The 14,734-nt window shown below is 48.6% G+C and overlaps 1 protein-coding gene across 1 annotated transcript in view; it reads right to left on the minus strand.

The window, feature by feature from the left end:
- The window catches only part of LOC123501421, a 139,388-nt gene that overhangs the window by 48,901 nt on the left and 75,753 nt on the right, over positions 1-14,734 (minus strand). Inside the window, exons 5-6 of the mRNA XM_045250246.1 lie at positions 8,358-8,572; positions 5,116-5,269 (exon numbers count right to left, since the gene is read on the minus strand). Of these exons, the coding sequence (XP_045106181.1) occupies positions 5,116-5,269; positions 8,358-8,572 (369 nt within the window). The remainder of the gene's footprint in view (positions 1-5,115; positions 5,270-8,357; positions 8,573-14,734) is intronic.

Genomic DNA, 14,734 nt, shown 5'->3' on the forward strand with positions numbered 1-14,734 from the left:
TCCTTTCTTGGGGCAAGGTTTGTAAAAAGCTAATAGAAATGTTGTTTTGTGAACACAAATGACACCTCCAGAGGTGGTGTTCCCAGCAACCTCAGAGCAACCTGAAAGCAACCTTGTCACCGTCCCTCCAAGCGTTCATGGATGCCATTTCGCTGCAAGAGGTTGCTCTGACGTTAAAGAATCTTGGATCCAGCTCCAAAAAGCTAACAGAAATGTTTTGTGAACATTAAATGCGAGAATGTGAGAGAATTTGTACGTAGCTCCTCTAACTTCCAATGACTCATATGACTTCATAAAAGTAGTGGTAAACCGGTGGCCCAATATGCTGCCAAACGTCTATATGATTTTTTTTTTTTTTCAACCCATGTGGTATGTTGGGGACTAACCCAGAATGCATCCCCCCTATTTCCATTATTTCCTATGGGAAAAATTACGTCTGCTTAAGGGATTTTCGCTCTACGAACAGCTTTGACAACCCCTATCCTGTTCGTTAAGCGGAGTATTACTGTATATACACACAAAAATATGTTTACATCTACTTATGAAGATGCTATTAAGTTGAGATTATAGCATCATTCCAATTAGCAAGAAAATAAATTTTATTATAAAAGTTTTGGTTAGAAACCATAGATTTTAATTTGGCTAAAAATTGTCACTAGAGGAAAACGGTGTGTTCCATCTGGCTCAAGACGACAGAAAGAATTGACAGAACAGTAAAAAAACCAACGGAAATCGTTGAAGACAACGGAAAAAATGTTACTGTGACGCCACCTTAAGCGCTGCTCATGCGGTATGTTTGAATATGCTTGTGGGCAGCTCCAGATAGTAGCAAATTCCGGATAGTGGCGATCCGGATACGCGGGCGAATACTGTATTTACAAAACTCTGAAGATAGATAATATAAAAAATGGACAGCATATAAATGGAGCACTATTCACTTTCACTACACTACACTGCACTAAGTGTTACGTAACGATGAGTGTCAGAAGAGTTGGCAGTGTCTGCTTCCACTAACGAGCCATCAGTTTAACACTGAGTGTTCATCTCCTGGACGTAAAGCACCGTGGCTGTGAACAAATTCCACATCCTGGAGACGTATCCTGCGAAGGTGCATTGGTGCTGACACCCATGGGAATGCAGCACTTCTACGGTGTCACCACCATTGAGCACCATTTTCATGCTGCTCTGTGTGGAGACTCTTAGAGGATGACACAGCCTTGCCAGATGTGGCACTTTTTGCACCTGTGCCTTCAATCGCTGCCACGTCTCTGCGGTGTTCCAGAGAATCGAGAGGATGCACAGGATCTGGGTGAGGTGGGAGTGCTGCTTCTACTAGCCATAAGGCATAGCGTTGGATGCTGTCCAGTCTTCTTCTGTGTGTGGTGGCACAAGGACATCCAGGAGAGTGGTGCGTACTCCAGGTGGGCCCGTACCTGTGCCTTGTACAGCAGCAGTCTCCCCTTCCTGTCGAGGAAGCTGGCCATCCTTCTCAGAGCAGAGATCCTGTGAGAGACTTTCTTGGCAATGGTTTTGACATGGCTGTCAAACCTCAGCCCTCTATCCACCTCCACTCCAAGTATCTTGACGGCTTCTTGGAGTGGGAGGGCAGTAAATGTCACTTGCCAGCAAGCACGCCACTCCTCTATTACTCATAGCTGCTGATTGATGGCCTCAGCAGCCTGCCCACTGTCCTGGCGTGGATAGGTATAGGAGAGGGTGCAGTCATCGGCATAGGCCATGCATGACTCATGGCAGTAGCTGGAGAAGGTCATCCATGTAGATATTCCACAGGAGTGGGCCAAGAATTGAACCCTGTGGCAGTGATGCCTCCATAGGCAGGGACTCAGATGTTTCCCCCTTGACAACCACCTTGAGGCTTCTGTCTTGCAGGGAATTTCCCAGGAGTCGTAACAAGCCACCCTGGATGCCTTTAGCATGAAGCTTTTCTAATAAGCCTCTGTGCCATACTTTGTCAAATGCTCCTGCTATGTCCTAGGCAACCACGACAGTGTCCTTGCCATCGTCAAGGGCGTCTTGCCACTGCCTGGTGAGGAGCATCATCATGTCGGAGGTTGACCTTCCAGGTCTGAACCCAAACTGTTGGTCTGAGAGGAAGACATTGTCCTTGAGATGGCTACACACCACTTCTGCCACAACCCTCTCAAACACTTTACCCACCACTGATAACAAGGATATGGGTATGTAGTTTTTTTGGGTCAGTCCTGGAGCTTTTTTTGTGAATGGGAACTACTCGAGCCTCCTTCCACACTGAAGGCCAGACGTTTTCCTGTACACAAGTATTGAAGACTTGGGTGAGAGGGGCAGCTAGTTCCTGGGAGCATCGCTTCAGCAGGTGTGGGCTGATATCATCAGGGCCGGTGGCTTTCTGTGTGTCGAGCCCTCGTAATACAGGCAACCCCCGTCTAACATAGGGGTTACGTTCCTAAAAAACACTTCGTTAAGCGAAACTTTGTTAAGCGAACCGATTATAACAAGTTTAACCCCTGATTTGAACTTCCATTGAGAGTAAGCAAAGTGAGAGTGCATCATAGTACAGTAAAAGGTTTAATGAAAGTAAAAATTATGAAGTTAAACATTTAGATAGTTTAATTTAAGTCATTATAATGTACACTAATGTATGTATGTACGTAACTTTATAATGTTGATGATCTTAACTTTATGAAGGGAGGGAGAGTGAAACGGGAAATACACTAACCAGCAACCTGTGGAATGTAAACAAAGTGCGCATCATGGTACTGCATACAAAACTTATGTACCACATTTCCACAAGGCTTTCCATTTTATCCATTGTAGAGTCACAAGTTCTGGTGGTTCTTTTAGCTTGCAAGGAAGATGAGGTCTCACTAGCCTTCTTAATAGAGTATCTTGACTTGAAAATAGTAGACAGTAGATGGAGTCAAGCCATGGTGGGAAGCAATGTTATTAGTTTTCTGGCCTCTCTCTTGTCTGTGAATAATACCCAGCTTCACTTCGAGAGTAAGACACTTCCTGGTCTTCTTAGGAACGTTAGGCCACATTGCAGGGTGTTTTGGTGGTAAGTTGAACTAAGGAAGATGAGCTGCTGGTGACGCTGTTATGTTTTGACTGGGCAGTGAGTGGTGCGTGTGATCTTGATCTAGATCTTGATGCTACAGGTGACACAGAATTTCTTCTGAGTCAGGCCTTTGTATCGGCAGAGCCTGTGTTGTCCACGAGAGGCTTGATCTTGATCTTTATTCTATAGGTGTCTCAGGATTTCTCCTGAGGCAGGCCTTAGTACCCGCAGCTCCTGATGTATTCGAAAGCCTGTCAGCTTGCATGATACAGTGGGGCTTTCAAATTTGGAAAAAATTACCTGAATAAAACTTCGTTAAAGCGAGTTTGATATTCGTTAAACGAGCAGATGGTATTAAAATGAAACCTTCGTTATAGCGAAATTTCGTTGTGTGAACCTTCGTTAAACGGGGGTTGCCTGTAATCGCTTCACCTGCTGATGCGTAACTTCCACCATGGTGACAGTCTTCTGGCACTGCTGGACCAGCTGAGACAGTGGCTGTTGTGGATTCCCCACCTTCATTTTTCCAGTAAACAAGGAAGCCAGCAACTGTGCCCTCTCCTTACTGCTGGTGGCAACAGTACTGTTCTGCTTGCTGAGGGGAGGTATGGATTCTTGGTAGCCAGTTCCCTGTTTGTCCTTAACAAGGGACCACCAAGTTTTGTTTCCTACGCCAGGGCCACAGTTTCTGGCGCAGGCTTTCCTCCCACTTTTTTTAAGGCCCACTTGCTAGTTTCCACCATCCTCCTGCATGCCACCCTGTGCAGGTCCTTGATGCGCCGAGTCGGGTTCCTCTTGTAGCAGAGCCAGGCAGCGTACTTTGCCTCTGCAGCAACACAGTAACGGTAGCCAAACCATGGATGATCCGTCAGTCTGGTGGTGTATTCCCTGTGTGGGATGTGGCGTCTCTGGAGGGCGAGGAGGTGAGAGGTGAGTGCAAGTGCTTCACTCTCTGCCCCTCCCTGTAGCAGAGCGGCCCACAGGGTGTGGGTCAGATCGCGGCGCAGGGAAGCCCAGTCTGCTTTGTTCCACAGCCAGATGGAGCGGGTGGTGGCCTTGTCCCAAGCCACGTCCACTTACAGCTGTGTCAGTACAGCGTGTTGGTCAGAGCTAGCCACGAGCCCCAGCTGATGACACTGAAGCCTGTCCTCTTGGTAGTCTGAGATGACAGGGTCCAGCTTCCCACCTCGTTCATGTGTGGGAAAGGTGACATGATCTGTCAGACCCTGCACCTCCAGGAGATTCTCGTAGGCGTCTCTTTCCAGGTGGTGATTGAGATCCCCCACAATCAGCATGTGGCTGTAGCTGTGTGCCATCATCAGGTTGTCTAAGGTCTCAGTCAGGTACAGGAGTGAGTCAGGCCCTTGTCGTGGCAGAGGGATACAGGGCACACAGCAGAAGGGCTGAGCGGTCTGCCAGCATTACTTGGAAGTATATCACCTCCATCAGTGGAGGCGTGTCTATGTCAAGCAGCTGAGCCTGTATTCCTTCCTTGAAGCAGACAGCCACTCCACCTCCTGCTCGCTCCTGGTGGTCCCTCGTCATCCAATGGGTGAAGCCCTGCATCCAGCCATATATGGGCTCCATCTCACTGTTTAGCCATGTCTCGGTCACCACAACAATGTCTGCATTGTGTTGTTGCACACAGTTGTGGTATAAGTTTGCAAGATTAGTCCAGAGACCACGGACATTGCTTGAGATGACCTTTAGTTGGTGGCAGGGGCAAGCTGGCTGTACCATGGTGAAGGATGGTAGTGAGCTCTCTCTCTCTCTCTCTCTCTCTCTCTCTCTCTCTCTCTCTCTCTCTCTCTCTCTCTCTCTCTCTCTCTCTCTCTCTCTCTCTCTCTCTCTCTCTCTCTCTCTCTCTCTCTCTCTCTCTCTCATAATATTCCAAGACTGTCCTTTATTCTATCTCACCTAGTTTAAAAAGAGCAAACACAAAAATAGATAACTTTACCCTTTCATCAAAAAATTTCAGAGCAACTTTACCACACTACCAAATTTAACTTTGGTAACTGACCAGATGCAATCTTTATAAAATCTATATAAATCATACTAACCACAGAGGATATGTGCTGGTAAGGACAGGTGAGTGAGATGATGGAGATTTGTGATAGATTGAACATATCCTTTCCTTTTCTCCTTTTCAGAGTCTGGCATGTGCAGTCTGAGCCACAATAGTTGTGATACAGCTTCAAAAATACTTTGGATTTCCTGGCGAAGAGAAAAACAGTTGTTTTATACATTTTTCAGCAAAAATGCAATATCAATATTTTTTTTAATTTTATTTATTCTTGTCTATGAATCATTCTCTCTCTCTCTCTCTCTCTCTCTCTCTGAGGGTCCACTGTATATATAGTAAAGCCTCAATACTCAAACCTCTTAAAAATCAAACTTTTCAGTACCCAGAATGCAAAAGTTCAACCTAGTACTTGAAAAAATATCTGGTACGCAATCAGCTACACACATGGTTCTGATACCAGCAATAACAGTATTACTGAAGCTAAAACACTGGTATTGCAATATACCGGATGGAGGTGCACAGCCCTAGACTCCTGCTGCCGTGTCGAAGTCAAGAGAATAACAACATTCTTCTGCATTCTGTTTGTAGTTTATCATTCAAAAACTTGCAATGGCATCAATGAGGCTTATTACTGGTGAAAATAAGAAATCTAGTGAGAGTGAAAGTTTCCTCCAATAGAGGGTTCACAAGAATTATACCAAGTTGCCAAGCATGTTGTTATGTGGATGGTGACTTGTCCTATGAAGAATAGCCTCCCTCCTCCTCCCAACGCTTCTCCTCTACTCTTCTACATTGTCCATCACCAGCCTTCACTTACATTAAGTAAAAATAAAAATTACAACAAAAATTCATCTTTTCTTCAGCGAAACACAGCTGTCTGAGGCAACTGACAGTACCCCCTTCTCTGTTCCCTCCTGCTTTCTCTATCCTCATTTTTGTTCCAAAGCTGGTTGTTATGTCTATGTACACAGGACCTAACTTACTCTCATATGAGCTCACACTCTCGAACCTTTCGAGTTTTTCACCATCCAGCTTTGACTCAATAGTCACTCTCTAACTAAATTTATCTGTGCTGTCTATCTCTAACTAATTTTATCTGTGCTGTCTATCTCTCACCTAACTCCTCTGACTACAGTAAATTCTTTGACTATTTAACTTCCAAAGTGGAGTACATTCTGTCCCTCTACCATTTTGCAGAGATCTCCATTCTTGGAGATTTCAATGTTCACCACCAGCTTTAGCTTTCCTCTACCTTCATTGACCATCCTGGTGAACTAGCTTTCAACTTTGCTGTCCTCCATGACCTAGAGCAACTGGTGCAACACCCTACTCATACTCCTGACTGTCTTTGAGATATGCCCAACATTCTTGATCTTTTCCTTACCTCTAATCCTTCAGCTTATGCTGTTACCCTATCTTCTCCGTTATGCTCCTCCGATCACAATCTCATTTCTGTATCTTGTCCTATTTTTTCACTTCCTCCTCAGGATCCCCTAAAGTGGAGGTGCCTCTGCCAGTTGGCAGGACATGAGGACGTATTATGCTGATTTTCCCTGGAATGATTTCCATATCAGAGACCCATCTCTGTGTGCTGAATGCATAACAGAGGTGATAATGTCTGGCATGGAGACATACATTCCTCATTCTTTCTCTCAACCTAAACTTTCTAAACCTTGGTTTAACACAGCCTGTTCTCATGCTACACATGATAGAGAGGTTGCCCACAAAAGGTACTTGAGCCTTCCATCTACTGAATCTCATGCACTTTATACTTCTGTCCAGAATCATGCCAAATCAGTTCTTTAACTTCCCAAACACTTTCATAATATACAAAATGTCAAAATCTTTCAAACTCCAACTCCCATCGAGACTTCTGCCACCTGGCCGAAAACATCTCCAATAACTTAAATTCTTCATCTTTCCCCCCTTTATTTCATCCTGATGGCACCACTGCCATCTCTTCTGTTTCTAAAACTGAACTCTTCTCTCAAACCTTTGCTAACAACTCTCTATCTTGGATGATTCTGGGCTTGTCCCTCCCTCTCCTCCTCCCTCTGACTATTTCATGCCTACAATTAAAGTGCTTCATAATGATGTTTTCCATGCCCTCGCTGGCTTAAACCCTCAGAAGGCTTATGGACCTGATGGGGTCCCTCTTATTGTTCTTAAAAACTGTGCTTCCGTGCTTCCACCTTGCCTGCCCAAACTCTTTCAACTATGTCTATCGACTTCTACCCTTCCTTCTTGCTTAATGTTTGCCTAATCTCTTTAGGTACAGCACAATAGAATTAATCTCTTGCTTGTCTAAAGTTTTTGAATCTATCCTCAATAAGAAGATTCTTAAACATCTGTCACCTCACAATCTTCTATCTGATCGCCAGTATGGCTTCCGTCACGGTCACTTTACTGGTGATCTTCTGGCTTTCCTTACTGAGTCTTGGTCATCCTCTTTTAGAGATTTAGATTTTGGTGAAGCTTTTGCTGTCATGTTAGACATATCAAAAGCTTTTTATAGAGTCTGGCATAAAGCTTTGATTTCAAAACTGTCCTCCTACAGTTTATATCCTTCTCTCTGCAACTTTATCTCGAGTTTCCTTCCCGACGATTCTATTTCTGATGTGGTAGACAGCCACTATTCTTCTCCTAAATCTATTAATAGTGGAGTTCCTCAGGGTTCCTGTCACTCACTCTCTTTCCATTCTTCTCAATTTCCATCCCCTTGTTTTTTTTTTTTTCTTATTTTCATTTCTCAGTTCTCTCCTTTTCCCTGTTGCGATAGCCCACATCCACATATTATTATTATTGTCATTATTATTATCATTATTATTATTATTATCATTAATATAAGAAACCTTTATTTTCTTTTTAAGTTGGCAAGATGCAATCACAAAAAACAGGCTTATCACTCCAACAGTTCCCCACCTGTGTGTTCCTCTGCTCAATCTGTCACAATGGGTTCAATGGAGCTATCCTTTACCTTGTACTTAATACATATGAGACCTATATTATAAGGTTCAAACTATAAGCACAAGTATTTCTGAGCCTTGTAAGGTTTGCATTCAAGATTTGTAGATTTTTGTTATTTATCGAATGTCTGGAAGGTATTCCTTATGAACAGTGTTCCACAGAGAGACCTGACAGCATATAAAGGTTTATCCCTGTTCCTTTGTGATAAGACAGTTCCCTGTACTGCACCTGCTCAAAAGTAAAGGTAATTGCCAATAAATCTACACCTTTTAGAATGAATGGCTTGATTCAATCAAAATTCAGTGAACTCACCACATACTGTTTTGGTAGTTGGATCTGAAGCCCCTTGAGTCTGGGATATGCACTCAATGTAGCTGTCAAGTCACCAACATCACTGACACTGAGACTGTCATACACAACCTCTGTTACTTGGTTGAGGGATGATAAATGCTCCTGGTTCTTCTTAGTCACATTACTTCCTTTACATTGCAGTGTAATTATCTCCCTGATATTGCTAAGCTTGGAACCTATAAGATAAATCAAGGAATTAGTGATATAATGAGCCCATATAAGGTTAGGTTACATTAGGTTAGGCTCCTAAACATTATTAATTTCTGTAATGCAATTATATCCTATAAGTGAATTCTAATCCATTTTGAGTTGTACTTAGTTAATTTCATCAATGAATTGAAATATCTTAGTAAATTATGACTAATGAAAAATAAAAATTGACTAAATGAGACTGGAAGTAAAAAGTAGTTGACAAATAAATAAATGAAAAAAAGAAGAAAAATACATTTACAGTGGCACCTCAAGATACGAGTTCATATCTCAAATTGCTCATATCTCCAAAAATAATTTCCCATTGAAATGCACTGAAATGCCATTAATATATTCTGACCTCCCAAAAAAAAGTATCCTAATTTTTTTGTGTTTTTAGGTAAGCAAAAGGTATATATAAATAACAAATATTGTAAAAAACATAATAAAACAATAACAAAAGAGAATGTAAATACATAAACTACTTTTATAAATCACATTTTGAGGTACAATCAGCTCCAGTGCGGGTTTAGCTGTACTAACTGAGTGCACAATGCTGAAACATCTCATTAAAAATGAGGCCCCACGCACATAGGAAAACACTATCCTCAAAATAGAATCAGCACAATAGCGCAGTAACCCCTACCTACAATCACAATAGCACAGCCACCCCTATCAAAAGGAACCAAACCCCCCATACCCGACCTTCCTACGTCCCGTTTTCTATCTCTGGGAGGTCACTCTCCTGATAAGAAGACGCCATTCCATGTTTCAGCGCTCGTGGTAGCCGGACCTACACTCGCTTGCGCCTGTATCGCCGGCTCTTAGAGCTGGTGTTTTACCTGGGTGTTTCTTTTCAGCTTTTCCTCTTGCTTTTTGGCAAGAATCTTGGATTTATGGATGGATTACACTGTGCTGTGCCCTTTTCGTGTGTTTTAGTGCAGTGTGGTGCTTTTATTATGTGTGTTTATAGTGACCATATGGTGGGGGACCCAGCAGGTGTTCTCGAAGGTTCTCGAGTGCGTTAGTGGCCATTTTCGTTCGGTGTGGGGCATAGTGTTTGCTCATGGCCTCTGCTGTTTGGCTCTCTGTGCGTGTGCAGTGTTTTGATGCCACTTTTATGGCGTTTTGACGCACATTGCGGTCTTTTGCGCCGCCGAGTGTTGTGCGTCTCCTACGCCCGTGTTGGGAGCGATAAGGTAGTGTTTTACATGTGATTTCTTTTCAGTTCATCATGCCTACTACCAAGTGCCAGTTTTCCTCTGATGGCAAAGGGTGCGCATATGAGTTTTCATGCGATGGCCATGACTTGTGTGTGCCCCATCGTCCTTGTGTTTCCAAGGACTTCTTGTTTGACACTGACAAGTGTGAGAAGTGCCGAGAAAATGTGAAATTCCTCCAATCTGTGGGCAAGGTGGATAAGCTTTGCCTCCAGTACACTTCGCTGCGCCGATCGTGGGAGGCAGTGCAGCGTTCGGCCAAGAGGAAGGGGAAGCACACAGTCTGGAAGGACGAAGCCTTCTGCCTGGCTTTCATGGGCCGGGGCTCTCGGACGGCGGTCCCGTCCACCCTGTCCTCTGCTGGCCGCTCCTTCCCCCCCCTCGTCGGTCGTGGAGAAGCCGGTACCAGGGCCATCTTCGGTACCTCACGATCCCGTGGCCGGGGATCCGTCTCCAGTGGTGCCACCTTCCACTCCCCCTGGACCCCCCTCGGAGCCTCTGCCTCCTAACATTCACGAGCTCCTCTCGGGGATTTTGGCCCATCTCTCCTCTGCTGCTCCTCTGCCGTGTGCCCAGTCCTCGGCTCCTCCCGTAATGGCGGACCCTCACCCTGCTACACCACTTCCCCTCTCTAGTCCGGCGTCTCAGCCGTACGGGGTGGATTCGTCCCCTGTCTCGGACGCCCCCCCTTCAGAGGAGGAGTTGGAGCTGGAGGTTCTGCCGGAGTCGCGGGCTCCTGTGCCTCCAGATTGGCAGGTGTCTCAGGTCGCCGGGTTGGCCATCTTACTCCGCTGAGATGAGGCCTCCCAGGGGGAGGAGGTTCCAGTGCTTGGCCAGGAGGTGTGCTGGGGGACGTCATACCACTCTCCCCTTCCTTCCTGGCATTTCCGTCCTCTCTCTCAAGCGACCCAGCCTTCTCCTACCTTGCCGTTAGTGACCGTGGATGAGCCCTCGCGCTCCCTCTCAGTCCTCTCTTTGTTTGCGGGCCTGTCTCCTCCTTCCCTTTCCTCCGAGGGTGAGGAATCGATGCGGCGCTCGATGGGCGTGTCATGGACGGCGGGCAAGGCAGACCAGTTCCTTAAGGTGGCCAGGGACTGGTGAGATCAGTCGGCGGCACGGACCCAAAGTGCTCCTGTTTCCAGACCGTCTGTAAAGCCCAAGACTCCTCTACTTTCGGTTGGGGACTCTCTGGACGCCCGGGTGGGAGTCTGGCTGTCGGCGCGTTCTCCACCCTCCTTTCCTCCTCCCTTGGCTACCCCTTCGTCGGAGACAGTGAGGCAGGCCGAAAAGGACAAGGCTTTTGCTTTGGATGCCTTTTCCTCTTTTCAGGCCTTGCTGACGGCGGAGAAGATTTTGACGGTTCTGTCACAGAGGCAGGATCTGAACGCACGGGTGTCCTCATCACTCCTGTGCGCTAACCTCCTGCCTCTGCTGCTTCGCCCTCTGGCAAGGGGCTGCGGCGATGGCTTCTTCTGTCACTCAGGCTCTCTCAGCCCACTTAGCCTGCTGGAGGCAAGCCGTGGCTCCTCTGCCATCTCCAGCGCAGTCAGCCCTTCTCATGGGGAATCCGCTGGGAGCTTCCTTTGGGTCTATGCAGTCGGTGGCGGATGCTCTCGCACAGTCCCCTCAGGTTGCAGTGGTTTACCGGGGAGCTCCACCAGGCAGTGCAGGTTCTGCGAGAGCGTGCGCTTCATCATCTCGGGCTGCCCCTCCTCGATACCAAGACCCATCGCGCTTCCAGAGGACCTCCAACAGATTCCTCCCCTACCCGTCAGTTTCTCGCCAGGCCCAGTCCTCTTCAAAGGATAGGAGAGCTCCATCGGGTCAGGACGGCGGTCTCTCTACCCACAGAGCTTCGGGCCAGCCCTTTCGGACTACCACCGCAGCACCCCGGGGGTCGCAGCGGTGACTCCCCAGTGCTGGGTCGCCTGTCCAACGCGGCCAGCAAGTGGCCGGTCGGAACGTGGGCGGGCAGGGTGGTTCGTCGGGGCCTCTCCTGGGAGTGGGCTCAAGGCCGTGCCCGGCGTCTACAGATGCCTCCTCTCTTCTCTTCAACATCACCTCAGCTCTCGGCGATATTGCAGGAGATGCTCCTCCATGGGGTACTGGAGAAGTATTCCGGCCCTGTCTTCCTGTCACGTCCCTTCTTGGTCCCTCGGTGGGACAGGCAAGACCCCTGGCTGGTTGTCGACCTTTCGGCTCTCAACGCCCACATCGAGTGTCATCACTTCAGGATGGTAATGCTCAAGCAGCTCAGTGAGTCTCTTCTTCCGCACTCTTGACTAACCTCCCTGGACCTCGCCAATGCATATTGCCATGTGCCGATAGGTCCCCATTTCCGTTCCTACCTGGCAGTGCAGGACTGCTCCCGTGTCCTGCGTTTTACAGTCCTGCCCTTCGGGTTGAACATCGCGCCACGGGTCTTCACCAAGATCACGAAGACTCTGGCATCAATGCTGGTGGACGTCAACATCAGAATCATAATGTATCTGGACGATTGGCTCATCCAGGGGTCTTCGAGGGAGGAAGCCCAAGCTGCAACCACCAGGACCGTCTCCACTTCAATTTCCCCAAGTCTCCTCTCGAGGCCACTCAAGTTCTGCAGTGGCTCGGCATGTGGTGGTATACTCGGACTTCTACCATCCGCCTGTCTGAGGACAATCGGAGGAATGTCCTGCAGCGGGTCAGGAGGGCCTCCTGGTCCACCACCTTCACCCACCGCATGTGGACGAGGCTCATAGGCTCCTTGACGTTTGCAGCCCAGGTGACACCACTGGGGCCTCTGTGGTACAGGAGGCTCTGGTGGGAAGGCAGCAGGGTGTTTCCGCGGACGGCCCCGCACCATCTGAGCCCGGTTCCACCACACCTTCACTGGCTGCTGCGTCAGTGGTTATCTCCGGGCCTTCTGGAGACTGCGGTTCCTTGGAGGCTGTCAGTGCTGCAGCTCCAAGTCTACACAGACGCTTCGGACAGCGATTGGGGCTTCCAGGCGTCCGACGGTCGACAGGGCCGGGGACGCTGGGAGCAGGCCGACGTGCAGAGGGACGTCAACGTGAGGGAGTTGACGGTGCCTCTGCTTTTCCTTCAGCAACAGGTGTACCTCCGACAACTCCACGTCTGCTTCTACATGGACAACGTAGTGGCAGTCCAGTGTGTGAAGAAGATGGGCTCCTCCCGGTCGATCTCCCTCCTCAGGACATCTGAGGCCCTCTTCAACCTGGCAGCGTCGCGCCATCTTACGCTGTCAGCCGTGCACGTGCTGGGCAGGGACAATGTCTGGGCAGACATGTTGTCCCGCAGCGATACTTCCTCAGTGGAATGGTCGCTCGACCCAGACGTTTTCACGGATCTAGTGGAGTTGTTCGGTCTGCCTGAGGTGGACCTGTTTGCATCATCGGAAAACCATCAGCTCCCACAGTACATCACCAAGAGCGTGGTCACGGCCACGGGAGGGCCGGACTCCTTTCTCATGGATTGGAACACATGGGGGTTCGTTTATCTTTTTCCTCCCCCAGCGACGACGGTAATGACGGCGGTGGTACGCAAGCTGGAGACGTTCACGGGCCGAGTTCTTCTCATCGCCCCTCTCTGGAAGGCCCAACCCTGGTGCTAACGTCTACTGCTCTGGTGTCCTTCCCCTCTGCCTCTCAACAGACTGGTGGTATGGGGCCATGGCGTCCGTCACTCTGGAATATCCTTCCGCTTTCACGCGTGGAGTTTCTGCAGGCGTGCTTGACCACCTCCCTCTTGCCTGCAGTCTCCTCTGATGTCATCAAGGGGTCCAGGGATTCCACCCTCCGCTAGTATGAGTCGGCATGGAAGGCTTTCCAGCTTTTTCTCCGCAATCGCCCTTTTTCATATATTTCTTTACCTCTTGTTTATGACTTTTTGTCCTTTATGTTCCATGTCAGATGCAGAGCTGCCCCGACCGTCGCCACCTATGCAGCTGCTCTGGCGGATCCCTTGTCTTTGGGGTTTAACATCACCATCAGAGGACGGGTCCTGGATTTACTGAAAAAGGGTCACTTCCACCAGCGGCCTCCTGTGAAGAGACCAAGGATCTTCTTGTCTCTGTCCAAAGTCCTGACCCTCCTTCGGGGCCCTCCTTTTACTAATTCTACCCCTCAAAAGAGCTTGCGGAAGGCACTGTTTTTGGTGGCCATGGCTTCTGGCTTAAGGGCTTCCCAACTTCACGCCCTTATCCGGCACCCTGGCTGGTCTTCTCCAAGGATGGGCGACGGGTCTCTCTAGCACCTTCTCCCAAGTTCTTGGCCAAGAATGAGAGGGAAGGACACTCCTTGGACCCCATGGTGCTCCAGGCGTGGATGGAGGGACTTCACCACCACCCCCTCTGCCCTGTGAAGTCCTTGTGACGGTATGTTGGATCGACTTCCGGTTCCCAACATACCTGTCTGTTCATCTTGCCTGACACCCACAAGCCCCTATCCAGGATCCACATCTCAAAGGTCCTCTGCGGGGTGATAGAGGAGGCGGATCCAGGACATGCACCAAAGGGGCACGAAGTAAGGGCCATGTCGGCCACCATGGCTTTCCTTTGCCACTTCTCCTTGGACCAGGTACGGGAGCATGGACAGTGGGCTTCAGACCGCTCCTTCGTAGCCCACTATCTGGATCACACGCTGGAGGAGGTCCCTTGCACCTCAATGGCAGGGCCTCCTCCACCTCCCGGACCCTCCTCTTTGACCTGATGGGTCGGAGTTTGGGGGGGCATGGCAGCGTCAGTGGAGGTCATCGGCCACCCTACGGGTCCGGACCTCACCCCCATCTTACACAGCAATGACGCGGGACCCTTTCCCTACCCTCCGGTAGGAGTCTTTGCCGCTTCCAGAGCCCCTCTTACTCCTCCCGGACCCCCTTCTCCGACCCGACGGGTCAGACTTTGGGGGGGCGGATGGTAGCTTCGGGGGA

This window comes from Portunus trituberculatus, chromosome 9 (genome assembly GCF_017591435.1).
Source record: "Portunus trituberculatus isolate SZX2019 chromosome 9, ASM1759143v1, whole genome shotgun sequence".
NCBI classification, from domain to species: Eukaryota; Metazoa; Arthropoda; class Malacostraca; order Decapoda; family Portunidae; genus Portunus; species Portunus trituberculatus.